A 23,514-nucleotide genomic window follows, 5' to 3' on the forward strand; every position below is an offset into this window, starting at 1 on the left:
ATACTGGCAGGATTTAGACTACAATTCCCTCCACGTACTCTTGCATGGGGCTTTTATTTTTAAAGGTGAGACCGGAAGTCGTTGCATTTTATTCCGGCGGGCTCGACAGTGGCACCCCAAATCGCCTTATGGTTGTTTAGACTTCAACGGTTTTTCTATGTCTGTGGGAATTTGTTTCGTCAAAAGCACGGAGAGATAAGGACCGGGAACTACAGCAGGTTTTTTCACCGTGGATATTTTTGTCACACCTGAAGATACCGGGCTTTCCACATCAATTTAAAGACATACTTCGTCCCCCCGGTGAGTTGCCTCTCCCTAAAAGATGAGCTTCTCCTCAAGTTTGATGCAATAGCGGATATCCTCGTGTTCGACCAATTCTTATTTTATTCGGCACCGATATAGACGCTGACTTGTGCGAAGTTTGTGCCTCATTAATGCACCGTAGTGCGCCTTACGTGGTTTTAAGCCACATTTTTCTGCTTGTTTCCTCTTTTTTAGGTGTCAAATGCGCTCAATTAATCATGGCCAACACGTTAAATGTGCTTTAAAACTTCACATGTACGAGCGAGACGAGCCCCGGTGGCTAGGCTTGTCCCGTTACATAGACTACACCCACTATCTTGGAAAATGTCAGCCATTCACAGCGGGCCACCTTTTGACTTTATGAAGAGTATTTTAGGAAAGAAGTGAAGTGTAACGGCTAACACTGTGTTATCGTGCGAAACTCATTTTTAAAAAGCCATTTGACACGTCATGTATTTTCATATTTTTCGTCGTGTCATGTCGTTGTAGCTAACGCTCTGTCATTAGTGTAACAGTTATTGAGTAGCATTTGATTAAACAGTGGTTTAACTGCAACCTAACGGAAGCCAACTCTCGGCGGGTAAATAGGCGAAGCTAATTGCTTACAAGCTACAAGTGGGCATGTCTTCATCTGGAGTACAAACGCTACGGCTCAAATCTCCAGTGGGTTTCCTCACAAGTTTATCATGATTTTACCCATCATTTCCACCAAACCGTTATTTCTAACGACAAGATTTATTTGACTGTTAAAATAATGATACTCATTTTTAGTCAGTATGATTGTAATTATTGTTCCTCCTTCAGCTTTCAAAATGGAGTACAGTCATTTTACAGTCTTGTTTTTCATCCTGGATTAATAACATTTAGTGCTGCCTAACCAGTCAACATCACAGGATTGCCTGGGCATTCATTTCAAAATATAGTAGATCAGTAAAATGACTAAAATTGCCAATTTGTCATTGCAGGATTGTACAAGACAAGAACTGCATGCCACTTGCCTACCTTCATACTTATAAGAATGCCTAATGTAGTACCTAAATTGTCTTTGAGCTGGATACCAGCAGTATTATATGAAAATGTATGTGACAAGAAAAGGATGCTTAGACTATAAAAACTGATTAAAACTGAGAGCCCTGTTGACAGCCTCTGCAGAAGTGTCATCTACTAAGACACAATCAATGGCAGATTGTGATGCTGGTGTGTTATCTGTTATTTGCCAATAGAAGACTTTGTAAACTTAGATTATGATAGTGTTATCTAGGATAGAGTACAATATACCATCAGGACCATACCAGGGCACCCAGATCTAACTGATGGCGTGTTCACACAGCAACCACCAAACTATTTCAGGCTTGTGTTTCAGGTCTGATATACTCAGTGCTGTGACATGTATGTTGCTCAAAACATGTCAGAAAGTACACCAATGAAAAACTCAATGTAATCAATAAGAAAAGTCGGATTTCATTTAGTCATTTAGTCTCTTGCTTCCTCCTTGTTTTGGTTCAGGGCCATATCACTTTTCTTACAAAGGTAGGTGTGGCTGGAAATCAGAAAAAAATATTGAATGTGTTTTTTAGTTATGTAATGGGTCAAATTAAGGGTGAGCAGGCAGTGGCAGTGTGAAACAGAAAAAAACATGCAAATCAAGTATCTGGATATTTGTCAGGCTGACCTTTTAGGTTGATATGGTATAGCTGATGGTGATTACAGTATCCCATGAGTCACTACATAAATCACAGACTGTCTTTCAGTTTTCTCTTCCACAGTAGTGATATTGAAAGTAGGTTCACCCACACACACCTTGCAACAGTTACTGTACACTTGTACACATTTGATTTATTTTTGTTTTTCAGATTGCTCTTTCTCTCTGTTATTTTCTGCTTTATGCATCGAATTGTCCAATATATGCTAAATTTTAAGATTGATTACTGAACTGAAATGTGTTGTTTCTTGACAGGATATTTAGTTACACAGGCAATACTAAAAACTCATGAGACTAATATTACACAGGCAGCTGTTCATATTGTTTCAACTGTGTGCCTAATGAGAAAATTGTCTGTTTCGCTTTCAGGCGCTGTGATACAACTGCTGTTGTTGTCCTGTGACGGATTTATCCTCTCAGCTGTCGGGTGTAAGGAGGAGAGGAAGCAAAGATGCCGAAACCGGTAAGAAGCTGAAAGCTAGATGAGAGTTGGCGTACAAATGTCAGCTGCTTTTATTATACTGTGTTTTACAGAGAAGTACAGAAATGCAGCGCTAAGGGGAAGACGTCAGGAAAAAACACTTGAGTTCAGCACTTTCCCTGCTAATTGGTACAGATTGTTTGATGGGGGGAAAACAGTTGTGATGTTACAATTATTAAGCAGTAACTCATGTAGCTCAGGATATATGATATGAATCAGAAACATGAAAGCTGCTTGTTTGTTCCTGCCTGGTCTACTTGAATAAACTGACTCTTTAGAACTGCTTTCTAGCTGTCGTAATAGTCGGCGTGCACTGCTGCCCAAAGCTACATTTGAGCATTCTGGGAAGTGGCAGTTTCATCCCCATGGCTGCTCCCACTCCTCATACGCCTCTTCCAAGTAAACAACAGCCAGAGTGTGAAGTGTACTGCCTGGCCCACAGGCCCTGCAACTGCAACACTGCTGCCATTGTTGCTTAAAGGGTGGAGAGAATGCCAGAGTCCTGGGATGTGAACAACGCCAAAACAAAACCAATTTGATGCAGTCCCTTCATGGCTGTCTGATTCCCACCGTTGTCCTGCTGCTTCTTTATCATAAACAGGAGCGAGAGGTCACACATGAGTCTGGAGGTTTTGCATGTTGCACAGTTAGTTTTCACTTTATTATAAGAGATTTTTAATGTATGACGTTGTCTAACCCACTTGTTACTCAGTGCAAACAAAATACGACACAGCTGTTCTGAGTGTTTGGGATTCCTAGTTGACCAGCTCTGGTTTACTTGATGAGTTTGAAACAAAGCTCTCACTACGTTTGATTAGAGTTGGAAAGACTTCAGGGTCAAGTTGCTAAAGCTTACATCAGAAACTTTCCTAGGAACTGAGAACAACAGGCTTCAGGCTTCGCCACAAATGAAGCACATCTCCCGTCTAGCTGTGGTGGGTGTTTGCGTATGTGTGTGTGTCTGTGGGTGGTGGTGGAGGGGGCGATTTGGGAAGCTACAGAAGAAGAGCAGCCAGGCACTGATGTCATCCTCCACTTCCCCCTCTTGTCCCCTGAGTCACCAGGGCACCATCCCAAAAACAGCTCCTAGGACGGCAGAGCGCCGGCCACTTTGCTGAGAGTGACATCTTTGTCACAGACAATAACTGACAGAGAAAGTACAGCTTGTCGCAGGGAGGCACTGACATAATAAACAGAGGAAGCAAGACCAGAGCACATCAGACGTGACCTTCTCTGGGACTGGTGCCAGACTTCAAAACTTTTGGAATAGGCCTCTTATGTCTCAGTGTCTGAACACATCTGCCATAAAAACAGTCGCAGGTTTGAGTAACAAAAGAGTTTGTTGAGCGAGCAGGGAGGGCACTACATTCGTTTTTCAGTTGTGCATTTTCAGTAACAGCTAACTTAATAGATTTTAAAACTTTTTTTCTAAAACAGAAAAACACATGGCTCTTGTTCATGGGAAGACTTTGATTTTACCCTTATGTTGTTGAGCAAGAGTCTGGCTGAGGTTGTGGTAACGTTACAGATTAAGTGTTATGTCAAAACACACACACACACACACAGATGAAACCAACCCACTGTGTTGAGATTCATTTTGCTTTTTTTTTTTTTTTGCTTTTTAAACACCAAATGCACATACGATGTTGATAATACCTGCAGAACTTTTTATTTTGTTTTTTGTGTTAAAAAAAACAAAAAAAACTTTAATTTGAGCAGCTGGATCTCTTTCCTTGATAGCTGATTAATTGATTATTAAAACTGTGGCACATTAATTTTCTGCTCCTCAGCTAATCAGCTAATCATTTAAGCTGCAATGTTGTTATTTCCAAAGTTGCTTCTCTTGTTTGTACCACATTTGTTCTTCAAGTGAAACACTGACCAAAGCTAAGTTACTTCATAACTTAATTGTCTAACTGAAGATAAACTAATTAGACTGACACTCAAGAGGCATTCAGGTGCTGAGCTCTACAGCAACTTTTAAAGAAAACTGTTCAGACTCTTGACAACAATAGACCATAGTGTTAGTAGTTTTTAGGATAAGAGCACATATGTATGGTCAAAGGTGAGTTTTGTGTGGAGCCTTTCATAGTGAGACCAACCACTTGAAATCAATTGAACCAGAAACCTGGAAGGTGTTTTATTGCTGACTGACATTTCTGCCTTAATGACTCTTTGTACACTCCTATTCCACTGGTCTATGTTACTTGGGTTTTTTTCTGTCATCAGTTTGGACTGAAAAGTGTGTGTAACATACTGTTAAATTGAGAAGTTGTACCGAAGCTGACTGAATGCCACTAGCAGATAATTGGTTAATACATCAATAGATTTTTTTAATGGTGATTAATTGATCATGAGTTAGATAGTAGCATTCCTATTTGAGGACATCAACACCAGTGTCTATGAACATATTATACAGTTACACAGATCAGTGTGCCGTCTCTTTATCTCTTGATATCATATCCCACGCCCACGCGACCCCACCCCTTCTGTTCAGTGCACTCTGGGCTGGGGGCAGAGGGGGGATTATGAGGTGACAGCACCCCACAGGAAGAGGGCCCTCACTGGCTTCCTAGCTTGTGGCTGTTTTCCTGTTTGCTGGAGAGAGGGGGCCCGCTGTGTATATCGGGGCCCAGTCTGTGTCAACATCCTGTCTCTATGGAAGCATAGACGCAAGGTGAAGAGAGAGGATTATCGACAGAAGATCGAGGGACTGTCATGGACTGAAAGGAGGAGTCAGAGAGATGAGCATAAAGTTGAGGAATAATGGGAAATGGAGAAAGAGAAGAAAGGGAGGCAGGTAGTGCTCAGGAGATACTCAACAAGAGTTGTTTTAAGAGGCTGGAAAACAGCTAGGGTTATGGGAAGGGAGGAGGTGCACTGCTGGTGCTGGGCAACACTACAGCTCTTGTTTGCCAGTTGTGTTTGACCCCTCACCTCATTTACAATACAAAAGCTAGGTCCATAATCAAGTAGGGTAAGCAAGGCCCTCCTTTTCCCTTTTATTATCCCTCAAGTGTATCTTGTAAAATCACTGGAAGCATTTCAGATCCTGCCTGTACAACAGTCAACTGGGCATGGATAAGTGGATGTTTTTGTTCCCTTGTGAAAGAGATGCTCCCCCCACTCTGTGTTCACCTTCCCTCTCCCCTAAAGGATGAAGGGTTGTGTTTATAGGTAGTTGTGATTCCTTCCTCCGCTCTCACTCCCTCTTCCATTCCTCCCTCCCTCCCTCTGAGGCCTGCCTCACCCTGCAGGGGGGGTTAATCAGAGGGACAGACAGCTGCTCAGAGCCCAGCAGGCCAGATTAGCAGCTCTACTGATTGAAGTGTGTGTGTGTGTCTCTCTTATGGCCTCTCTCAGCAAAGCTCCTCTAAACAGCTTACAGTAACTAAACAGCTGCACATTTAACAAGGGGCCTGTCTGAGTTAGAACTCATCTTCACAATTGAAATGGAGAGGGGGAATTAGAAATATTGTAAAATGGCACTCAGACCATAAAACAAAACAAAAAAGTAAATAATACAGCCACTGCACTTGAAAAAATATGGCCACTCAGTGAAACAGAGTCTTAAACTGTACTTAAAGCAACTTAAGGTCTGTCTACTGGCATTGCACAATGTTACACAATATTATCTGTGAGGTAGGAGGAGACACACAGTGCAAAATAGTCCCCACTTTCATGTGTGAGAAAAAACAGACCAGTAAACACACAAAAGCTTTGCTCAGCCTTGTCTTCACTTCTCCATTGTCTACCACTGGGCCTCAATGTCATGTGATTGGAGATGGACAGGGAGTTGCCTGCACTGTCAACCAGATACAGTTTGTGTGGCTTTTCGTCTCTGTCGTGACTTTACTGTAGCCATGTTGCCTGTGTCCACCAGGTGTGTGAATGGAGTGTCCCATGGCTGACATAAATCAGTTTGTGTTCTAGAAACATGAAATGCTCATGCGTGTGAATGCATATAGAATGTTATAAAACTTAAAATTTGTATTTAATAATGTGTTTTAGTTGTTACTGACTTTGTCTCAATACACATACGGCACAGCTAAATATTGTATTTTTATGTGAGTAGAGAGAGCGATGAGAAAAAGATGGAAAAACAAGAGGGACACAGATATGTTTCCTGCTGCTAATATAGACTGTTCAGGAAATACTTGTACAAGATGGTGTGGGGGCAGTACAGCAATTAAACAGAGTAAGATACAGCCGCAAAGCATCTGTTACCACATCTAGATGAGCTGCAAATGTGCATTCAATATGTTTGCAAACATGAAACATATCAGCACTGTCCCTGAAAACTATACTGCAAATGTGGCTGCTGAGGACCAGGCTTCTTTTTATGGTCTGCCTCTATAACACTTCTCGTTGACATCGAAATGGCGACAGAGATGTGTTGGAGCAGTGCCACGACTGGAACGTGACACAGCCGCATTAAATGGACATCAAGTGTTAAACTAGTTTTAAGGTTTACCTCTTGCTTTTGGGAACTTTAAAGCCAGTCAGTCAGTCATGACTCACAAACTCCCTTAAATGGCAGGGCAGCATTTGACAAACACACCTGAATTATGGGCAGTATACATGCTTTGACCTGCAAAAGAATCTGATAAGTTGTGAAATATGTCTTTGTTGGAACAATGCCGCTGGTCTAACTCTTGCCTTTTAGTTTTGAAAGAGATCTGATTGTTCCTTTTGAGAACTGTCATGTTGCCCAGTCAGTGCGTCTAGTGTCACCAGACGGACAGTGTCGTATAAGGACAGGCTTGCAAAAGTCACTCCTTCGAGACTTCTCAGTTGTCGGCATGTGTGATTAGCTATGTCAGTGCCTCGGCATGTTGTTGTCCCTCGTCTCCTCCCCCCTCTCTCTGCAGGAGAGAGAGGATTAACTGACCGTCTGGTCCATACAGGATTCCACCTCTCTCTCCTCTCTGTGGGACAGCTATGTTTTGGCAGAGACACATAACACACATGCAGCACAAAGGCTGGCTCTTTCACAGCTGATTGCTGATGGCAGGCGGGCCCCACACAAACACAGGGGAAGAGACATTCAAGGCCGGTCACTTGGAAACCCCAGCTCAGCACTACATTCTCCATAACTACTCCTCTCTCAGAAAGTCAGCGAGGCAGCCACTCTTGAAACCCACACAAAGTCTTAATTCATCTGTCAGTGAACCATGAACAGGTCATTTTGCTGATGCAGCTTTTATCAGGGTTTAGTTTTGTGCACTTGTGGTTTAGTTGCTAAAACTTGCAGTTACTGTTACTAAATTTGTTGCAGAATCTTTTTACAAAAAGACTTCAACACTTGAAATAAATATTAAATGTCCATCGAAGATAGCGATCACAGAGGACCCTGTGGATTACGATGCTTTCATCCACTCCACCTTTCCAGTGATGGACAGTCTGCTTGTCCAGAAACTGTTTATTGCTGTTTTGTGTCAGATGAGATGTAGCCCGTGTCATCTGAGACCGCTGTGACGGGGACAGTCCATACTTGGAAAATCTGTGGGACACCTCAGTCTTGTACTTAACGTGGTAATACATTAAAATGTGCACTGAAGGTTATAGCTGCCACAGGGCAAGCAGAGGTTTATTTTACACAGGAATACACAGCCACAGCCTCTGTTTACTCTCTGCCAGAGACCCACAGGCAGGGACTGAACAGCAACTCAAGGAACATGTCAGAGACCATTTTGTAGGATTTTTTTCATCGCTGCTGCACAGTCATTACATTGTGTGTGCAGCTTCCTGTACATCAGCCTCATTTCTCTTTTTTCAAACTCATTTTTGGCCACATACCTGTCTGATTTGTGTCAGTAACTGGGTGGGAACTGGAGGCTTCTCTGTGTGCAGCCGTCTACTTAGCATCTACCGATAGGGGACTGTAAATTGTAGCTACAGAAAATAACCTGGCTTACACTCTCCCCCTCAAAGCTGCATGAGTCTCATCGGTCACATGCTGTGCCGCCCACCACCACAAGTAAATTCTCAACCTGTGGGAAACGCTGACATACATAGTGTAAAAAGAGAGGGCGGAGGTGTTGATGCTTACCAGCTCTGTTAACCAGTTTTCTGGGTGGTAGTTCCGCTTGTTTGGAATATTTTTATTTTGTTTTTTCTGAGCTACAAAGAAGAGAACTGCCGTAGTATATAATATTAATGTTAATCCATAATCTGTTCATCTAAGTTGAGAGCTGGTTCTCCAAGGTAGCTGTAGCTCATGTTCTAGTATGTAACAATATCCATAGCATCCTCATTGAATGGACAGGGCTGTGTTGTAATAAGCTGCAAATGTTATTGGATGTCAGTCATTGCTGTTGAGTGTCCAGAGATCTAGATCCAGAGCACCGCCACAGTGCAATCATTTAATTTAAGGCCAGGCCATATACAGTTCTCTATATTTATCTTATTTCATCCTTATTTTATTCTATCTATATTTTGTATATTTAGCTGAGAGTTTACTGTTTTTTTTTTTTATCCTATTAGGAGTTTACTGTTTATTGTTTATTTTTTATCCTATTTTTTATACCTGTTTGCAAGCAGTTGCTGTTGTCGTTTGCAAACTGTCCTGTGTGTGTGTGTGCTTCTGCCTTTATAAGCTGCTGGAAATTTAATTTCCCTGAGGGAGTCATCCCAAAGGGATCAATAAAGCCAAGTCTAAGTCTAAGTTTCTAAGTCTATCTACATGTAGACCCACATTCATAATCATCTCAAAATCAATCCTAGGAATCACACTAAAACTGATCTAGAACTAAAAAGTGAGAGTGAGTAACCAGAATAACCAAAAAATGACGTTTCTTGGGTTGTTATGGTACGCAGTCACCACATTTGAAATACAAAACCAATCTATGTAACACCTCAATGAATGTGCTTGTGTGTCTTTCCTGTTATTCACCTGCTGCCCTGATTTCACCTCTGTTGCCTGAAAAGTCTTCCTTTTGTGAATCCATTCATTTTTCCAGCCCTGCAGATAGATAACTGGCAGATATTACAATGTGGGTTGATTCTCCCAGACATGGATTAAGCCTCTGTCTTGATGTTGACTAAAAATAAAGTGTGTCTCTGTGTGGAATCTTCATTGAAAGACACATTGGCAGCAGGCATGACAGAGAGATTTGGTCTCAAAGAGCATAAAATATTTACTTTAATGCAGAAAATGAAAATTGACCCTGCCTGAAGGCAAAATACAATCACTTAGTCACTAGACGTAATCTTCTCCGGGGAAGCTGCCCACATTTTCCAACCAAAATAAAGCTCTGCCTTAAGCAGGTTAGATTATGAGAATGTGAGATGCAATTTAGCCCCCTTTTTAAAATAATGTTATATAAATGGACCATTGCACATTTCAGTAATGGTGTCATGCAGGAGAGTTCATACAAGATGTCTATGGTGTGGAGTAAATTCTGCAACTTTTCATGGGTAATTCATGAGAGGGAGTCAGAGGCAGATACATTGTGGTCTGAGCTCCATGTGGCGCGGGGGAGTCCAGCTATGTGCTGTATAGACACAAGTTTCATGGATTATTCATTGCATAGAGAAACAGACAGAGAGATGAAGGCAGGAGAGATGGTGGAGAAATGAGAGGGGAGAGAGAAATATGCAAAGTAAGCGTTCCTGAGGTTTTGTGTATAATTGGAAAAGGAAAAGGAAAGTTCATTGCCTCGGTTTTGTATTTCTGTGTCCCTTTTCCTTTCCCTCCTTTTTTGTATGGTTGGCTCATCTACAGTAACCTCGCTGTAACTTAATCTCAAAGGGAGTACACCCTAGATCATCTCTCTTGCTTCCTGTTTCGCTCTATCTCCCCCCGCGCTTTTTTTTCTTCACTTTTCACTCGCGCTCTTGCTAAACTATGTGCTTTTGCACCCTGCCGCTCATTTCACTTCTCGCCTTCCTCTGTACCATGCATGCTTCCCTCTGTCTCTCTTCTCATGTTGTTAACCACCACTGAGGCAACACACACACACACAGCTCAGTGCATATGTAGGTGTGGGAGGAAGGATGTGAGATGCTTCGGAGGTCAGCCCCGCTCTGCTCTGTGCCATCAGCTGCTGCTAGGCCTACTGCCAGTGCTGCTTAACAGGGCACAGCCAATGACTGAGTTTCATCCTCTACTCCACCCCAGTAGAGGTCCTCGAGTAGTAGGCTGCCTTGAAAGGTGGAGCTTGCTCTCCCTGGCAGTGTGGGAGGGAAAGAGAAAAGGAGAAACAGGAATTTACAGTGTCTTTACTAAACATTATCATTTGTGTTAGTACATACCTGCTGTGCCACTTCCTACAGTGATTACAGATTTTTTTAAACTTTTTATTCCATAAAAGACAATCTTAGAATTAACCACACACATCTCTCATTGCTACTCATTCGCTGTTGTGCAGCTACCTGTTGTCTTTTTATAGTGGTTTTTATTTTAGTGTGGTTTCACGAACAGCCATCTGGTTTTCAAAGCTCTCCACAAACCTGTCTCTTTGTGAGGCGGTGTTGTGTGCAGCTCTTTACCTAATGGGAACACGACTGTGACTGTCTCCTCTTTTTCCATTCCTCGCTGCAAACACATTTGCTCACAACAAAGTGCATAAATGTGCATATGTTCATGATAACCTATTTCTACGCTCAAAAGAGTTAGGGTTGTTTACTGAAGCGACGAAAAAGCCTCAAGCTACTACTAAAAATTCTCACAAAAACTTTAAAATGGTTGGCCGTGGAAAGCTGTAATTGTGAAGCTTGCTGAGGGAGGCATCTTATCACTGTCGTGTGGTACTAATTGTCTGATTTATAATAATCACTTTAAACACAACAATGTGTAGTTAAAGAAAACCTGGTTTCTCTGAAGCAGAAAAGGATATTATGACAGGTGTCAGTGCTTTATGTTAATGTGGCAAAACAAAGTAAAATTCTTCTTGTGTTTTTTCTACAGATCAACGTCCGTGTTACCACCATGGATGCAGAGCTGGAGTTTGCCATCCAGCCTAATACCACAGGAAAACAGCTCTTCGACCAGGTGAGCATGAGTGACATAACCACAAATGTTGACCGGTTACTTCTCTCAAAAAAAGCTATTTTTTACAGGATTTGCCTTAGTTGTATGCACACAGTTTTTAAACTCAGTAATGGATTGTAACAGACATTTTAGGCCCATCCACTTTGGTTTCACTTTTGCTGTTTGCTGTCTAAAGAAGCGGGAAGCAGAGGTTTAGATTTTTTCCTCTTTTTCATTTCATTGCAGTTCAGAGGACTTTTACCTTCCTGAAAACACTGCATCATCACACAAAAAGCAATTTCAAATTTAGCTGGCTCAGTGAACATGTAGTCCACTTAATACTGTTCATCAGAAGCACATTGTGTTTATTCATCTGAAACAGCTTTCCTCCACAGCTCCATCTTGTCTTACATCCATTAACTGATATTATGTTGTGAATCGGAGTTATGCTCACACTATTTACCTGATCTCCCAGTGAGTATTTATTCATCAGCCAGTTTAAGAACCTTTTACAGCCATAACTTAATAAACATGTTTGAATTTAATAGCACATCTAAGGTGCAGCTAATAAAATTTTGTTCTGTTGTGTGCAGCCCAAACCAAACTGGTTTCTGCCCAACAACCCATAAAATGACCCACCCAATGTCAAGGTGTAAAAAGGAAATGATTTCTCTGCTAATATACTATTCTTTCAGCTGCATTTTATTAATAAGCACATTAATAAGCACCGAACATCAATTAATCTGACTGTTTCAAACAATCAGCTTGATGTCTTGAGAAATCCTGGACATCCACACATTTTAAAACGAATGTAAAAATTGGGTGCAAGTGTTATAGGATATTGTCTCACATGCTAAAATTATACATGTAGACTGGTTTTATTATGACCCTTGTGTCATATTCTTGCTTGTCTACACTGTCAGCTGTCAAATAAAGGCAAACTGCCATGAAGATGAGTTTTAAAATAATGTTGAAGCTGCTTGAATTCAGATTTCATTTCGCTTTGTTCTCAGGTGGTGAAGACAGTGGGTCTGCGGGAGGTCTGGTTCTTCGGTTTACAGTATACAGACAGCAAAGGCTACATCACCTGGCTCAAACTCAATAAGAAGGTGAGTCTCACTTTACTTTAGTCTTCTCCTGTGTCATAAACATCAAAAAACACACGCTGTTGTTTGATTTAAAGACTTGTGCTTTTCCTTCTTCTCTGCCTCCTTTTCTTTTTAATTCTTGGTCAGGATCTTTCTCTGTTGTTTTCCTTCACACTCTTATCTGTCCATCTTTGATCCAGCATCAGTGTCTGTTGTTTGTCTGGGATTTGCCTAGAAGATCTGCTGTGGTTTTGTGCTCTTTTAACAGGCTCCCTCTCTCACTCAGGCCAACACACCCTTCAGCCTGAACCAGCCCCCACTATGACAGAGTGTCTGTGTGTTTCACAGTATGCGTGACAGAAATTTCCCCCCAAACTGTGTCTGTGTGTGTTTGTGGGGACAGACCAAGAGATAGATAGACAGACAGACAGACAGACAGACAAAAAAAAATCCCCTTACACTGACACTTGTGAAACCAGTGTGTGTTTGTGGGCACAGATGTGTGTGTGTGTGTGTGTGTGTGTGCCCCCAGATGTCAAAAGATCTCTTCTGACCACATTACTGAAGTGTTATGTGATGAATATGCTTGTTTATTACAGTCCTTCAATGTGCTTTTGTTATGGATTTTTGAGGCAGATAAACATAATTATAATGTCACTAAATCATAAAACATAAACACAAAATTTGTGAATATATTTTGAGCAGAGACCCCCTATCTGGTTATCAAACAGTTGTGACCAAGAAATGCAAGTGAGAATCGGAAGTGGTTTACAAGCTGACATGTTCTGCCACCCTGGCCGCTCACTGAGACAAAGCTGTGACACAAAGTTTATGATCAGTAGATGGATGAATGCTGATACTGTTGTCTTTATTTTTCAGGTGACCCAGCAGGATGTGAAGAAAGAGAACCCTCTGCAGTTCAAGTTCAGAGCCAAATTCTTCCCTGAGGACGTCTCAGAGGAGCTCATCCAGGAGATCACCCAGAAACTCTTTTTCCTCCAGGTAATCAGTCACTCTCTAATCAGGTTTTTTTGTGTGTGTTTCCATCTACTATTATTTTGCAAATATTAGGAGTTTGGAACTTTGAGATAAACAGCTGGTGGTGCTAATTCTCCAGTCAGATGCCATTAAATCACTATACAGGAAACCGGTGCAATGAGATAACCCAATTCAAATTTTTTAAGTATTAAGTATAGCATTATTTTTATTTCATTTCATTTTATTATCAGTCCACACAGATTTGACATTTTTGTTTGTTTTATGAGTAGTTTGTTTGTTAGAAGTTTGAGGTTGATGTTTAGGTCACATGCTTCATGTACGTCATTATTTATTCATTTAGTTTGTATCCATTGCACTTAGTCGTGTTTTGTTTTTAATGACACAAACCTCAGCCAAGTGTCAAGCGTTTTCTCCTGTTTTTCTGCTCAGGCTGTTTATTTTTTCCACACACAAACTGAGAATGTGCCTAAAACAGGTGAATGGAAATATACTTACTGTACTTGCCCACACTGACATAATCACACTTTAAACATGATCAACTTTTCAAGGTCTGTTGGCAGCTGGACAGCAGATGAAACTAAGAAGCAAATACTGAATATGACATTGAAGAAATAAAGACATACATTAGCTGCACCATGTAAACTGACCTGATAGTTATTTGAAAAGTAATCAGTGTTGAATAAATGTAATAACTCCTTTTCTGCCTCCCATTCTGCAGGTGAAGGAGGCCATCCTGAACGATGAGAACTACTGTCCCCCAGAGACAGCTGTGTTACTGGCGTCATACTCTGTCCAGGCCAAGTATGGAGACTACAACAAAGACGTCCACAAGCCTGGCTACCTTACCCATGACAGACTGCTGCCTCAGAGGTACACACACAAAATATGTCACAGCCTACAGTGTATGACTCTGCTGTGAGCCAAACTGCCACCTGCTGTGGGAGGTGTCCCTTCAGTTTTCACACACCAGATCTCTCGAAACGTGGAGTGTGTCTCGCTCCCTGTTAGAATTTTTTTATGATTTCCTCCAGAGGAAACAATTCTGTGTCGGTCAACATTCCTTCAGGTGAAAGTCATTTCATTGTGTGCGTGGTGGTGTGTGTGTGTTGTGTGTGCAGAGTCCTAGAGCAACACAAGCTGACCAAGGAGCAGTGGGAGGACAGAATACAGACTTGGCATGAGGAGCACAGAGGAATGCTCAGGTGTGTGTCAGACTTTCCTTATCACATTCTCCACCCCAAACCTCTTGAGAGAGACACAAAGAAACATTTTATCTGTGAGTGTATGTGGTTTGGACGTGTTATGTCTTGTTAGGATGTGGAAATATGTCATTGTCTGTGCAGTTACTCTCTGTAGAAGGTTGAACAATGCCAAAAGTTTCCTTAGTTGATCTGAGAGTGCTGACCCACCTTAACTTGGAATGTGTATTTGGATTGTATGATACTGTGACCAATCAAAATGTACACAGATGAATTTCTCTTCAACAGATATGTAAATGTTTCTAAACAGATGTGTAGTGTAACTATTCCTGCGTTTCCTCCTCTTTAGAGAGGACTCGATGATGGAGTATCTCAAAATTGCCCAAGACTTGGAGATGTACGGTGTCAACTACTTTGAGATCAAAAACAAGAAGGGCACACAGCTGTGGCTGGGCGTGGATGCCCTTGGCCTCAACATCTACGAACATGAAGACAAGTAAGGCACACACACAAGTGATGAATCACTCTGGGGAAAAATGTATTTTATAATCCTAATTGTTTGCCTGACAAAGAAATGTTTCAGACACTAACATTACCATTAATGTGGCTTTTGAGGATAAAAATCTCTTTTAAAGAAATCAGATACCATTTAATTTCCTAACATGGACTTGCTGTTTAAGTAGAAATACAGACACATTGTTGCAGAGGGCACAGCACTGTGGTTTGCAGTTGATTACTACACTGCTGCAGACTGGAGGACAAGTGAGTAGTTGAGGCTTGTGATGCAGCATGTCACAATCAGGACTGCGGGTACATATGTGTCAACACATGTCGTCATAACGACGTCTGTTACACTTGCTGTTATACAAGATCAAAACCAAAGCCAAACCAAGATCAGCTCTTAGCCCACAACAAGGAGCAGCTTTTACATGGTTTTATCACACAGAATGAGGACAGGTGTGTTATTTTAATTTCCACACAGAATAAATGGAGGATCATGGAGAAACGCCTAATGCAGTGCTTCTTTGTGCTTATATATTTCTGTCGCAGGATATTTTTGGATGTTTTTTGTGTGTGTAGCATTTATTTCAAATATATTAGTCCTCCAAACCAGTTAGTAGTTAATTCAAATACCCAAAAGACAGGAATAATTATGTGTGCTCTGTGCAGCCTCTCCTCTGGACCACAGAGCACATGCTGTAACTCTTATAACTATTTTACTTAACTGATTAGAGCCCTGTAAGCAACTGGTAGTTAAGCCTTGACATTGTTAGTTTGGGTTTATTATGATGTTCATTTTAATGTTAGACAGAGTCTTTATAAATCGTTTGAATCAGTACTGTAAATGTGTTTGTTTGTTTGTGTAAAAACCAGTCGTCAGCTGTGTGGCCCTAAACCTGGAGCTGTTCCAGAATATGGATCCATTTGTCCAGAAATATTAAATAAAAATAAAATAGTTTCCACAGAGGTGGTCTTGCAGCACTGTTTACAAATTACTCAAACAAATATTTTGCACACATTTTCTTATTTTTTGATATTAACATATTCCATAATCCGGCTAAAATAGCTCTAATATTTTCTCACCTTGGGAGGGGCTCACAATACATGAAGTCCAACAAGGTTAGAGGAAGATATTTTTAGAAGTGAAATATGAGGGAGAGGTGGAGAGAGGAAGACTGTGCCTGTCCATTGTAGGAGAGTCTTTCCTGGTCAGAGATTTTTTTCCCTTTGTGGAAGAAAGGACAGATTTAATCACAACTCCTGTAGCATTTCCTGTCACTGTCTCTGCTTTGCCTTTCCTGTCTGTTATCTTGGGTCATCGCGACTGCCGTCCCTTTCCCTTTGTCCAGGTAACGAGGGAGAGACATGAGGAGTAATTTTTTTTTGTTTCTCTATAGGCAGCAACTTCTCCATTACTACTGTACCCTTTTTCTTCTCCTTTTTTCTCTCTGTTCCTTTTTAATTAGAGAGCACCAACTATCATGTCAAATCTCAGCAGGACATGATACTTTGACTTTGATCCACCTCCTGTTCCTGCCATTATCATTATCTAGTTCACTGAAGATATAAAATTAGAAAGAAAACTGAAAAATTCAGGTGGTCTGTTTATGCAGGGCACCATCTGCTGGCTGACTTGTATAAAACATCCTGTACTGTGTATCATTGTGATGCAAGTTCAACATTGCACATGCACATTAATAACCACAATATGATATTTCTTCCAGGTTAACACCAAAGATCGGCTTCCCCTGGAGTGAGATTCGAAACATCTCTTTCAATGACAAGAAGTTTGTCATCAAACCCATTGACAAGAAAGCACCTGTGAGTGTCAGATTCCACAACACTTTATACTTTCTGCTTTATTTATAAAGAGAACACATTTTGCTTCACATTAAATCATATATTTTCCTCCTCTTTCTGTTCTTACCCTTGTACCCTTGTAGGACTTTGTGTTTTATGCCCCGCGACTGCGCATCAACAAGCGCATCTTGGCATTGTGTATGGGTAACCATGAGTTGTACATGAGGAGGAGAAAGCCCGACACCATTGAGGTGCAGCAGATGAAGGCCCAGGCTCGGGAGGAGAAGCACCACAAACAGATGGAGAGGTACATCAGAGGAAGACTCAAAACCACATATACATTTTAAATATATATGATTAGAGGTCTTCTGGAAGATAAATAGTTCAAGTGTAAACTTATACATATCCTGTTCAGAATGTACTAATAACTGGATAAAAGGTCGTTGCAGTATTTGTTCACTTTAAGTAGCTGCTTGTAAAGAGTAGTAGATGTTAAAGTTTCCCCACTAGAGGGCAGTCTTTCCTCTTTTACACACCTGTGTCTGGTTATTTCATGTAGTTAAAGGTAAGACTTCAGGGTAAGACTGCTTCATTTGCTGTGTTTCTCTGTATTTGTCACTATCATATGTTTCTCATGCAAAAAAGTGATCCAAAACATGTAATTGAAAAACTTTTCAGGGCCCAGCTGGAGAATGAGAAGAAGAAGCGAGAGCACGCAGAGAAGGAGAAGGAGAGGATAGAGCGCGAGAAAGAAGAGCTCATGGAGAGGCTAAGACAGATCGAAGAGCAGACGATGACAGCTCAGAAAGGTACATATTTTTATATATATCATTTTTCTATCCATCTGTTCTCCCTTTTCAACTCTCTCGGGCTGTAAGTCTAGGCCAGTTATGTTTAATTATCATGCTACTCTTTCATTTGTCTGGTTATCTTTACTGTTAATTTGTTGGTACTTTTTAATTTATTCATTATGTCCAATTCTATATCTAGGGATAATTGTATATTGTACAACAGATTAAACATAATTAACAAATCACATTTAACCTCCAGTTCAGATTTATGCCAGAACCAGCAGACATCAGTCTTAGATTTGAAATTGAAATGTGTGGAAAATACATTTTAAGTAGAAATTATGTGCAACGTGTTTGTGTGTCTGCCTTCCCACAGAGCTCGAGGAACAGACTCGCCGGGCCATGGAGCTGGAGCAGGAGAGAAAGAGAGCGAGGGAGGAGGCAGAGAGGCTGGAGAGAGAAAGGCAAGCGGCTGAGGAGGCCAAGGCAGAGCTGGCCAAACAGGCTGCAGACCAGCAGAAGAACCAGGAGCAACTGGTGAGTGAGTTTGTCTATCTGACGGTGTGAGCAATTCCAGGCCTCTTCACTCTGCATGATTATTTAAGTGAGTGAGTGAGTGTCTGAATGTATATGTAACAGTGTGATCTCTATTTCATCCCAGGCTGCTGAACTGGCTGAATTCACAGCCAAGATTGCTCTCCTGGAGGATGCCAAAAGGAAGAAGGAGGATGAAGCCACAGAATGGCAGCACAAGGTACAAGCACACCCCCCCACAGATTTCACAATGCCCCAGACATTCAGCCATGTTTTTTATCTGGTGTGAATCTGGTGTGTGTCGCTGTCTTACACGCTCCCTCTTCATGTTCCCTCGTGCAGGCTCTGTCAGCCCAGGAGGACTTGGAGAAGACCAAGGAGGAGCTGAAGACCGCCATGACGGTGGTGCCAGCACCTCTGGGCGGCCATGCTGAGAGCGAGCACGACGAGCAGGATGAGAACCACGCAGAGGCCAGCGCAGAGTTGTCCAACGAGGGCGTCAGCCAGCTAGACCTCCGCAGTGAAGAGGCACGCGTCACTGAGGCCCAGAAGAACGAGAGGGTGAAGCAACAGCTGCAGGTAAGAGAGGGGGGAAAACCTTTAGGACAGGGATGAGAGATGGCAGCCCAGGGACCACATTAGCCTCTTAGTGAAGTCTGAAAGGGCTACATCAAAACTTTTGAGTTATAGATTATAGAGATCTTTGACAAAATGATAATGAGCTTGGGAGCTACCTTTCTCAACGTCAAATGAACTTTCACACTCAATAAAAAGTTCATGAAAATAACATGAATATACCGGCTTCTCTGCTTGTGAAGAGCGACCTGGTGTTGAAAGGAAAACTTCCCAGAGGAGTAAAAACTTTCACAATAACCGCCTCTTTTTAATCAAACAATATCTGTATCTCTTTAACCTAAACAAAAATGAAGTTCACTAGTTTAACCCAAAAGAGATTTGCATCTCATAAACACGAATAACAATGAGATTATATTATTTTCTAACAGCAGTATTGTTGCAAAGAAGAAACACCAGCCAGGCAATGGCATATAAGGGTAAGATAAGGCATACTTCTCTGTCCATTCTTCTTTAAACTCCTGCTTTTAACAGGAGTAGACGTGCTGGCTTAGACTGTAGCCCAGCTTTAATGCAGACCTACTGATAATTCACTGATCCAACTGATGATATCAAATCACTTCATATCTTTCATAACTTTAAATATGTTAGAAAGGCTGTAGAGCTAAGCTGGGCTACTGTATAGGCCAGGAGTTATACTGAAGCTATGGCAAGAAGAATTCAAATATGAACCACACAGAATTTACAAAAAAACATTTCAACCAAGAGCTGAAGAATAGTGCTGAAAATACTATGGCCCATGGTCAAACCTGTGTGACTGCTGAGCCCGGACCCGTGCTTCAGGGTTTAAAGCAAGTGAAACTGTTGCACCTCCTGTTGCAAGGATTTATATGTTGAGCGAACCCTCAAGACATTTCGACACACAGATAGGCAGAGGCTGTAGATAAGTGGCTTCGCGTCAATCAGATGTTTACATGTAATATGATTGTTGCGTATTTGCCCATTTTTCTCCTCCGCGCCTGTTTTAACTCGTCTTGTCTGCAACTTCTGTGCTCCTCAATTCCCACTGTTGTTTTCCTTTTCTTTTTCTATTCTTTGCTTCTCTTCCCTGTCTTCCCCCTCTCCTTCCTCCTCTTCATCAACCTCTTGTCCTTTCTTCTCTTTGATCACTCAGACATTAAGTTCAGAGTTGGCCGAGGCCAGAGATGAAACCAAGAAGACACAGAATGACGTGCTACATGCCGAGAATGTGAAAGCAGGCCGAGACAAATATAAAACGCTGCGCCAGATCCGACAGGGCAACACGAAGCAGCGCATCGACGAATTTGAGTCCATGTGAGAACAGCATCTCTCTCCCCTTCGCCTGCTTTCCCTCAGGGGTACCTGCTCCCGAACTTTCCCTCAGCGGCTGCTTTTTTTTCATGGACAACGGATGCTGCCGTCCTTGTTATCCCCGTGAGTCCCCCTCAACAAACCCTAAGCAATCTTGAGAAATTATTTTGTCAAACTTTGCCAAAGTTTTGTCTCACATCTCCAAACTGAAAGTTTGAAAATCTCCCCGATACGGAGCTGCTTACGCGCCACTTTGAACAAACAAATATTGTTGAACTGCAGAGGTCGTCTGTAGTCCTTGAGCACAGGGAAAAAGAGAAACTATAAAACCAAAATGGAAGCAATTGGATTTTTTTTATTTTGAGCAAACATGGCCATAGAAAGCTACTTTTGTTGTTTTTTTTTTTGTTTTGCTTAACGACTTGTATGCAAAGCTTTAGTATGATTCTATGTCTTCAGTTAAAGATTACGTGTCCTCTCCCTGTTTTTAAGTTCTTTTCCTCTGCTTTTGTTTGACTCGTTTTATTGATGATGCCCTTCTTTTTAGTTGTCTGTCGAACACAATGAGGAGTTTGGGAATAAATGAGGTCACTATTTTCATTCAGTGTCAAAACGCTGCTATGTTACATCATGTCAAAACATTTCACATGCTAAATATGCTAATTCTCTTAGCACCTGTAAGTGATTAGAGAGCTGAGCTGAGGTCTTTTCACTCTATTCAACCGATTCAAACTATTGTTTTAATGTCACATTAATAGGTTTATATAAAATGACACTGCAGTATTTAAATAGTTTCATTGAATATCAAGAATAGCAATATTTTCTGAGTTTGAATTTTGTTAAGGAAATCGAAGTAGGGAAAGGAGCCACCTAACTTGTCGCACGACAGGTTTTGATGAACGAATGTAGCAAAGGTGACAAAGGGAAAGTGTTTCTTACATGCAGAGGTGATAGGATGGCATGTAACGAGCTTGTGCCACTGAGCTATCGCCCTCGAGCTTAAAAGTGTTCTGAAAATAAGCTAATTGGTGGTTGTGTTAGCCGTATGTCTCTGTGTCTGTGTGTGTGTGTGTCCCAGTTGCATCCCAGTGTTTCATTCCCAGTCACCATAGATGGTTTTCTCTGCCTGCCAGCTCACAAAGGAACCCAGGGTATTAAACGGACAGACAGAACAGACAGACAAGTGATGTGTCCGAGTTGTTTGTCTGTCTGTCCGGCTATACGAGCGTTGGTGCGTTTGTGTGCGTGTGAGTATGTACAAGTGTGTACGGGTGTGGAAGCCGAGGCCTGGCACCTCTCTGGCTGGAGAGCTTATGAAAACATCGGTCCTCAACCCGGGACATATCTCTACCTCAGTAATTTTAGCAGTGGTGACTGACAGTCAAACACTCAGGGTGTTACCTCCCCCTCCCTTGGCAAAAAAATACAACAAATAGGGTCATTATTTTACTCGGTTGCTGTTACATCCTCGGGCGGTGCTCCTGGACAGGCTAGTCAGAGCTCAGTTGCTTTGTAGCTGGATGTTGGTAAAGTGAGATCTAGATTGAAAAGTGTTATTTCTTACATTTGAAGCTACTTTTACTCAGTGGTCTCTCCCTGCTCCTGGCCTTGCTCAGACGTTTTTTCCATTCTCATTTTGTCCCTGGGTAAAAAAGTGTGAAAGGTGAATAAATAATGTTGCAAATATCAGAATGGAGATGTACTGTATACACAGCATTTTCAGAAGAAGCTAGGTCATTTTGTCGTACCCTGACTGGGTCTTGTGATGCGTTTAGGATTGTAGGAGCCATGAGTTGTTTGTGGTAAAAGTCTGAGTCTAACCCCTGACAAGGAGGCTCTTCTGTAAATTAATCAAAATGGCCTTCAATGTCTGCTCAGAACTTCACAAATTCACTTTAAAGAGGCAGTTTTCAGACCTGCAATGAGTTCTCGGGGCTGAGAGACTCGTGAATACGTAAAGAGATGAATTATTTGTTGTACTTAATGTGAAGGGACCTCGCTATAGTGATTTGTACGAATCTCTCTCCAGAAAAAAACGGAGAATAGGCCGATTTCTTCCCCTAAAATCTTATTATAAATTCTCATCTAGCAGCATTGTTTGTGCTCAGACAACAAATTGACTCTACCTTTTGTGGGGTGGAAAATATGTTCCAGGGTGCATTTTTGAAATGAGTGAACATTAAGTTTTCCTTTTTTTTTTTTATTAACAATATGATGAAAAATGTTTATGGTATTATTTGTGATGCTATTCTTGACAGCTGGTGTAGGTTGACATTTTTTTAAGAGTTTTAAAGTCAAAGCACTTGTATGAAAGGAGACACTGAAGCCTGCCTTTTGTGTTTAACTTCACAGTGTCCATTGTTAGTGTTGTGTTTGCCATAGCAGGTGAAAAAAAAAGATCCTGTGCTTCCAGCTCATATTTTTGTATTGTGTTCAGAGACCCTAAACCAGCAGCACGCATCGCTCTACTGGACAGCTTCACTGGAGGGGAAAACTCCCGCTGACATGTCCACACCCCCCAAAACCTTCCACAATCAAGCTGTAAGGCTTCAGTTAGACTCTGTCTTTCTCCACAGCTGAATGTTATTGGCCTGCCTGTCCCCTCCAATGAAGCCAGCGTCTGTGATGATGCCTGCTCTGTCACCAGCTGTCATGTTTAGCCGTTTTTTGTTTTTTTCTCCTTATGTTCATGTTAGTATTCTTTAAGATAGATGGCACAGATGGATTGCAGTCCATTTCATTGGTTCACAAATAAAAGTTTTAAATTTTGAGCGTGTGTTCTCATTTTTATCACCAATATAGTGGCGGTGTGAAGAATTCCAGCTCCTCTTGACTTTTTGTTGTATTACTGGCTTGAATAAATTTGTATATGTTTAGTATGTATTATATGACCTATGACATATATACCCACAAACTGTAAAAAGCTCCCAAATCAAACAACAAATGTTTTAGAAATATTGTCTAATGTACGAGATGTGGCTATTAAGTAACGACACTTGGCTTATGTAAATCAAACCATTAGTCTCATTATTTTATAGCCACACCTCGTGTACAAAAAATTTCTTCTATCTTACTAAATACCTACTCTTTTTCAGAACTTTGTTCAAGTATTTAAGTCTTCTTGGTTTCATCTCTACCAGATTTGCATCCATTGTAAGTTATTTTCAGCATTGGTTAATCACTTATTTTCTTGATTCAATTATTGTGTTTATAAAATATCAAGTGAAAATATTCCAA

General features: G+C 41.3%; 1 protein-coding gene across 2 annotated transcripts; it reads left to right on the forward strand.

The window, feature by feature from the left end:
- The first annotated feature begins 69 nt into the window (after positions 1-69).
- Positions 70-23,048, forward strand: LOC108892900 (radixin). Of its 2 annotated transcripts, none has more exons than XM_018690675.2 (15): positions 70-300; positions 2,375-2,468; positions 11,398-11,481; positions 12,474-12,569; positions 13,428-13,550; positions 14,266-14,417; positions 14,666-14,749; positions 15,096-15,242; positions 16,972-17,068; positions 17,191-17,354; positions 17,726-17,856; positions 18,215-18,375; positions 18,500-18,592; positions 18,715-18,951; positions 20,120-23,048. In XM_018690675.2, exons 2-15 carry the CDS (start codon positions 2,457-2,459, stop codon positions 20,282-20,284), a joined length of 1,746 nt encoding a protein of 581 aa, XP_018546191.1. In that variant the 5' UTR covers positions 70-300; positions 2,375-2,456; the 3' UTR covers positions 20,285-23,048. The 2 variants fall into 2 exon arrangements, with proteins under 2 accessions (XP_018546191.1, XP_050921900.1); XM_051065943.1 differs by lacking the exon at positions 20,120-23,048 and adding an exon at positions 19,377-20,095.
- The last annotated feature ends 466 nt before the right edge of the window (positions 23,049-23,514 follow it).

This window comes from Lates calcarifer, linkage group LG7_2 (assembly GCF_001640805.2).
Source record: "Lates calcarifer isolate ASB-BC8 linkage group LG7_2, TLL_Latcal_v3, whole genome shotgun sequence".
Classification (NCBI taxonomy): domain Eukaryota; kingdom Metazoa; phylum Chordata; class Actinopteri; family Centropomidae; genus Lates; species Lates calcarifer.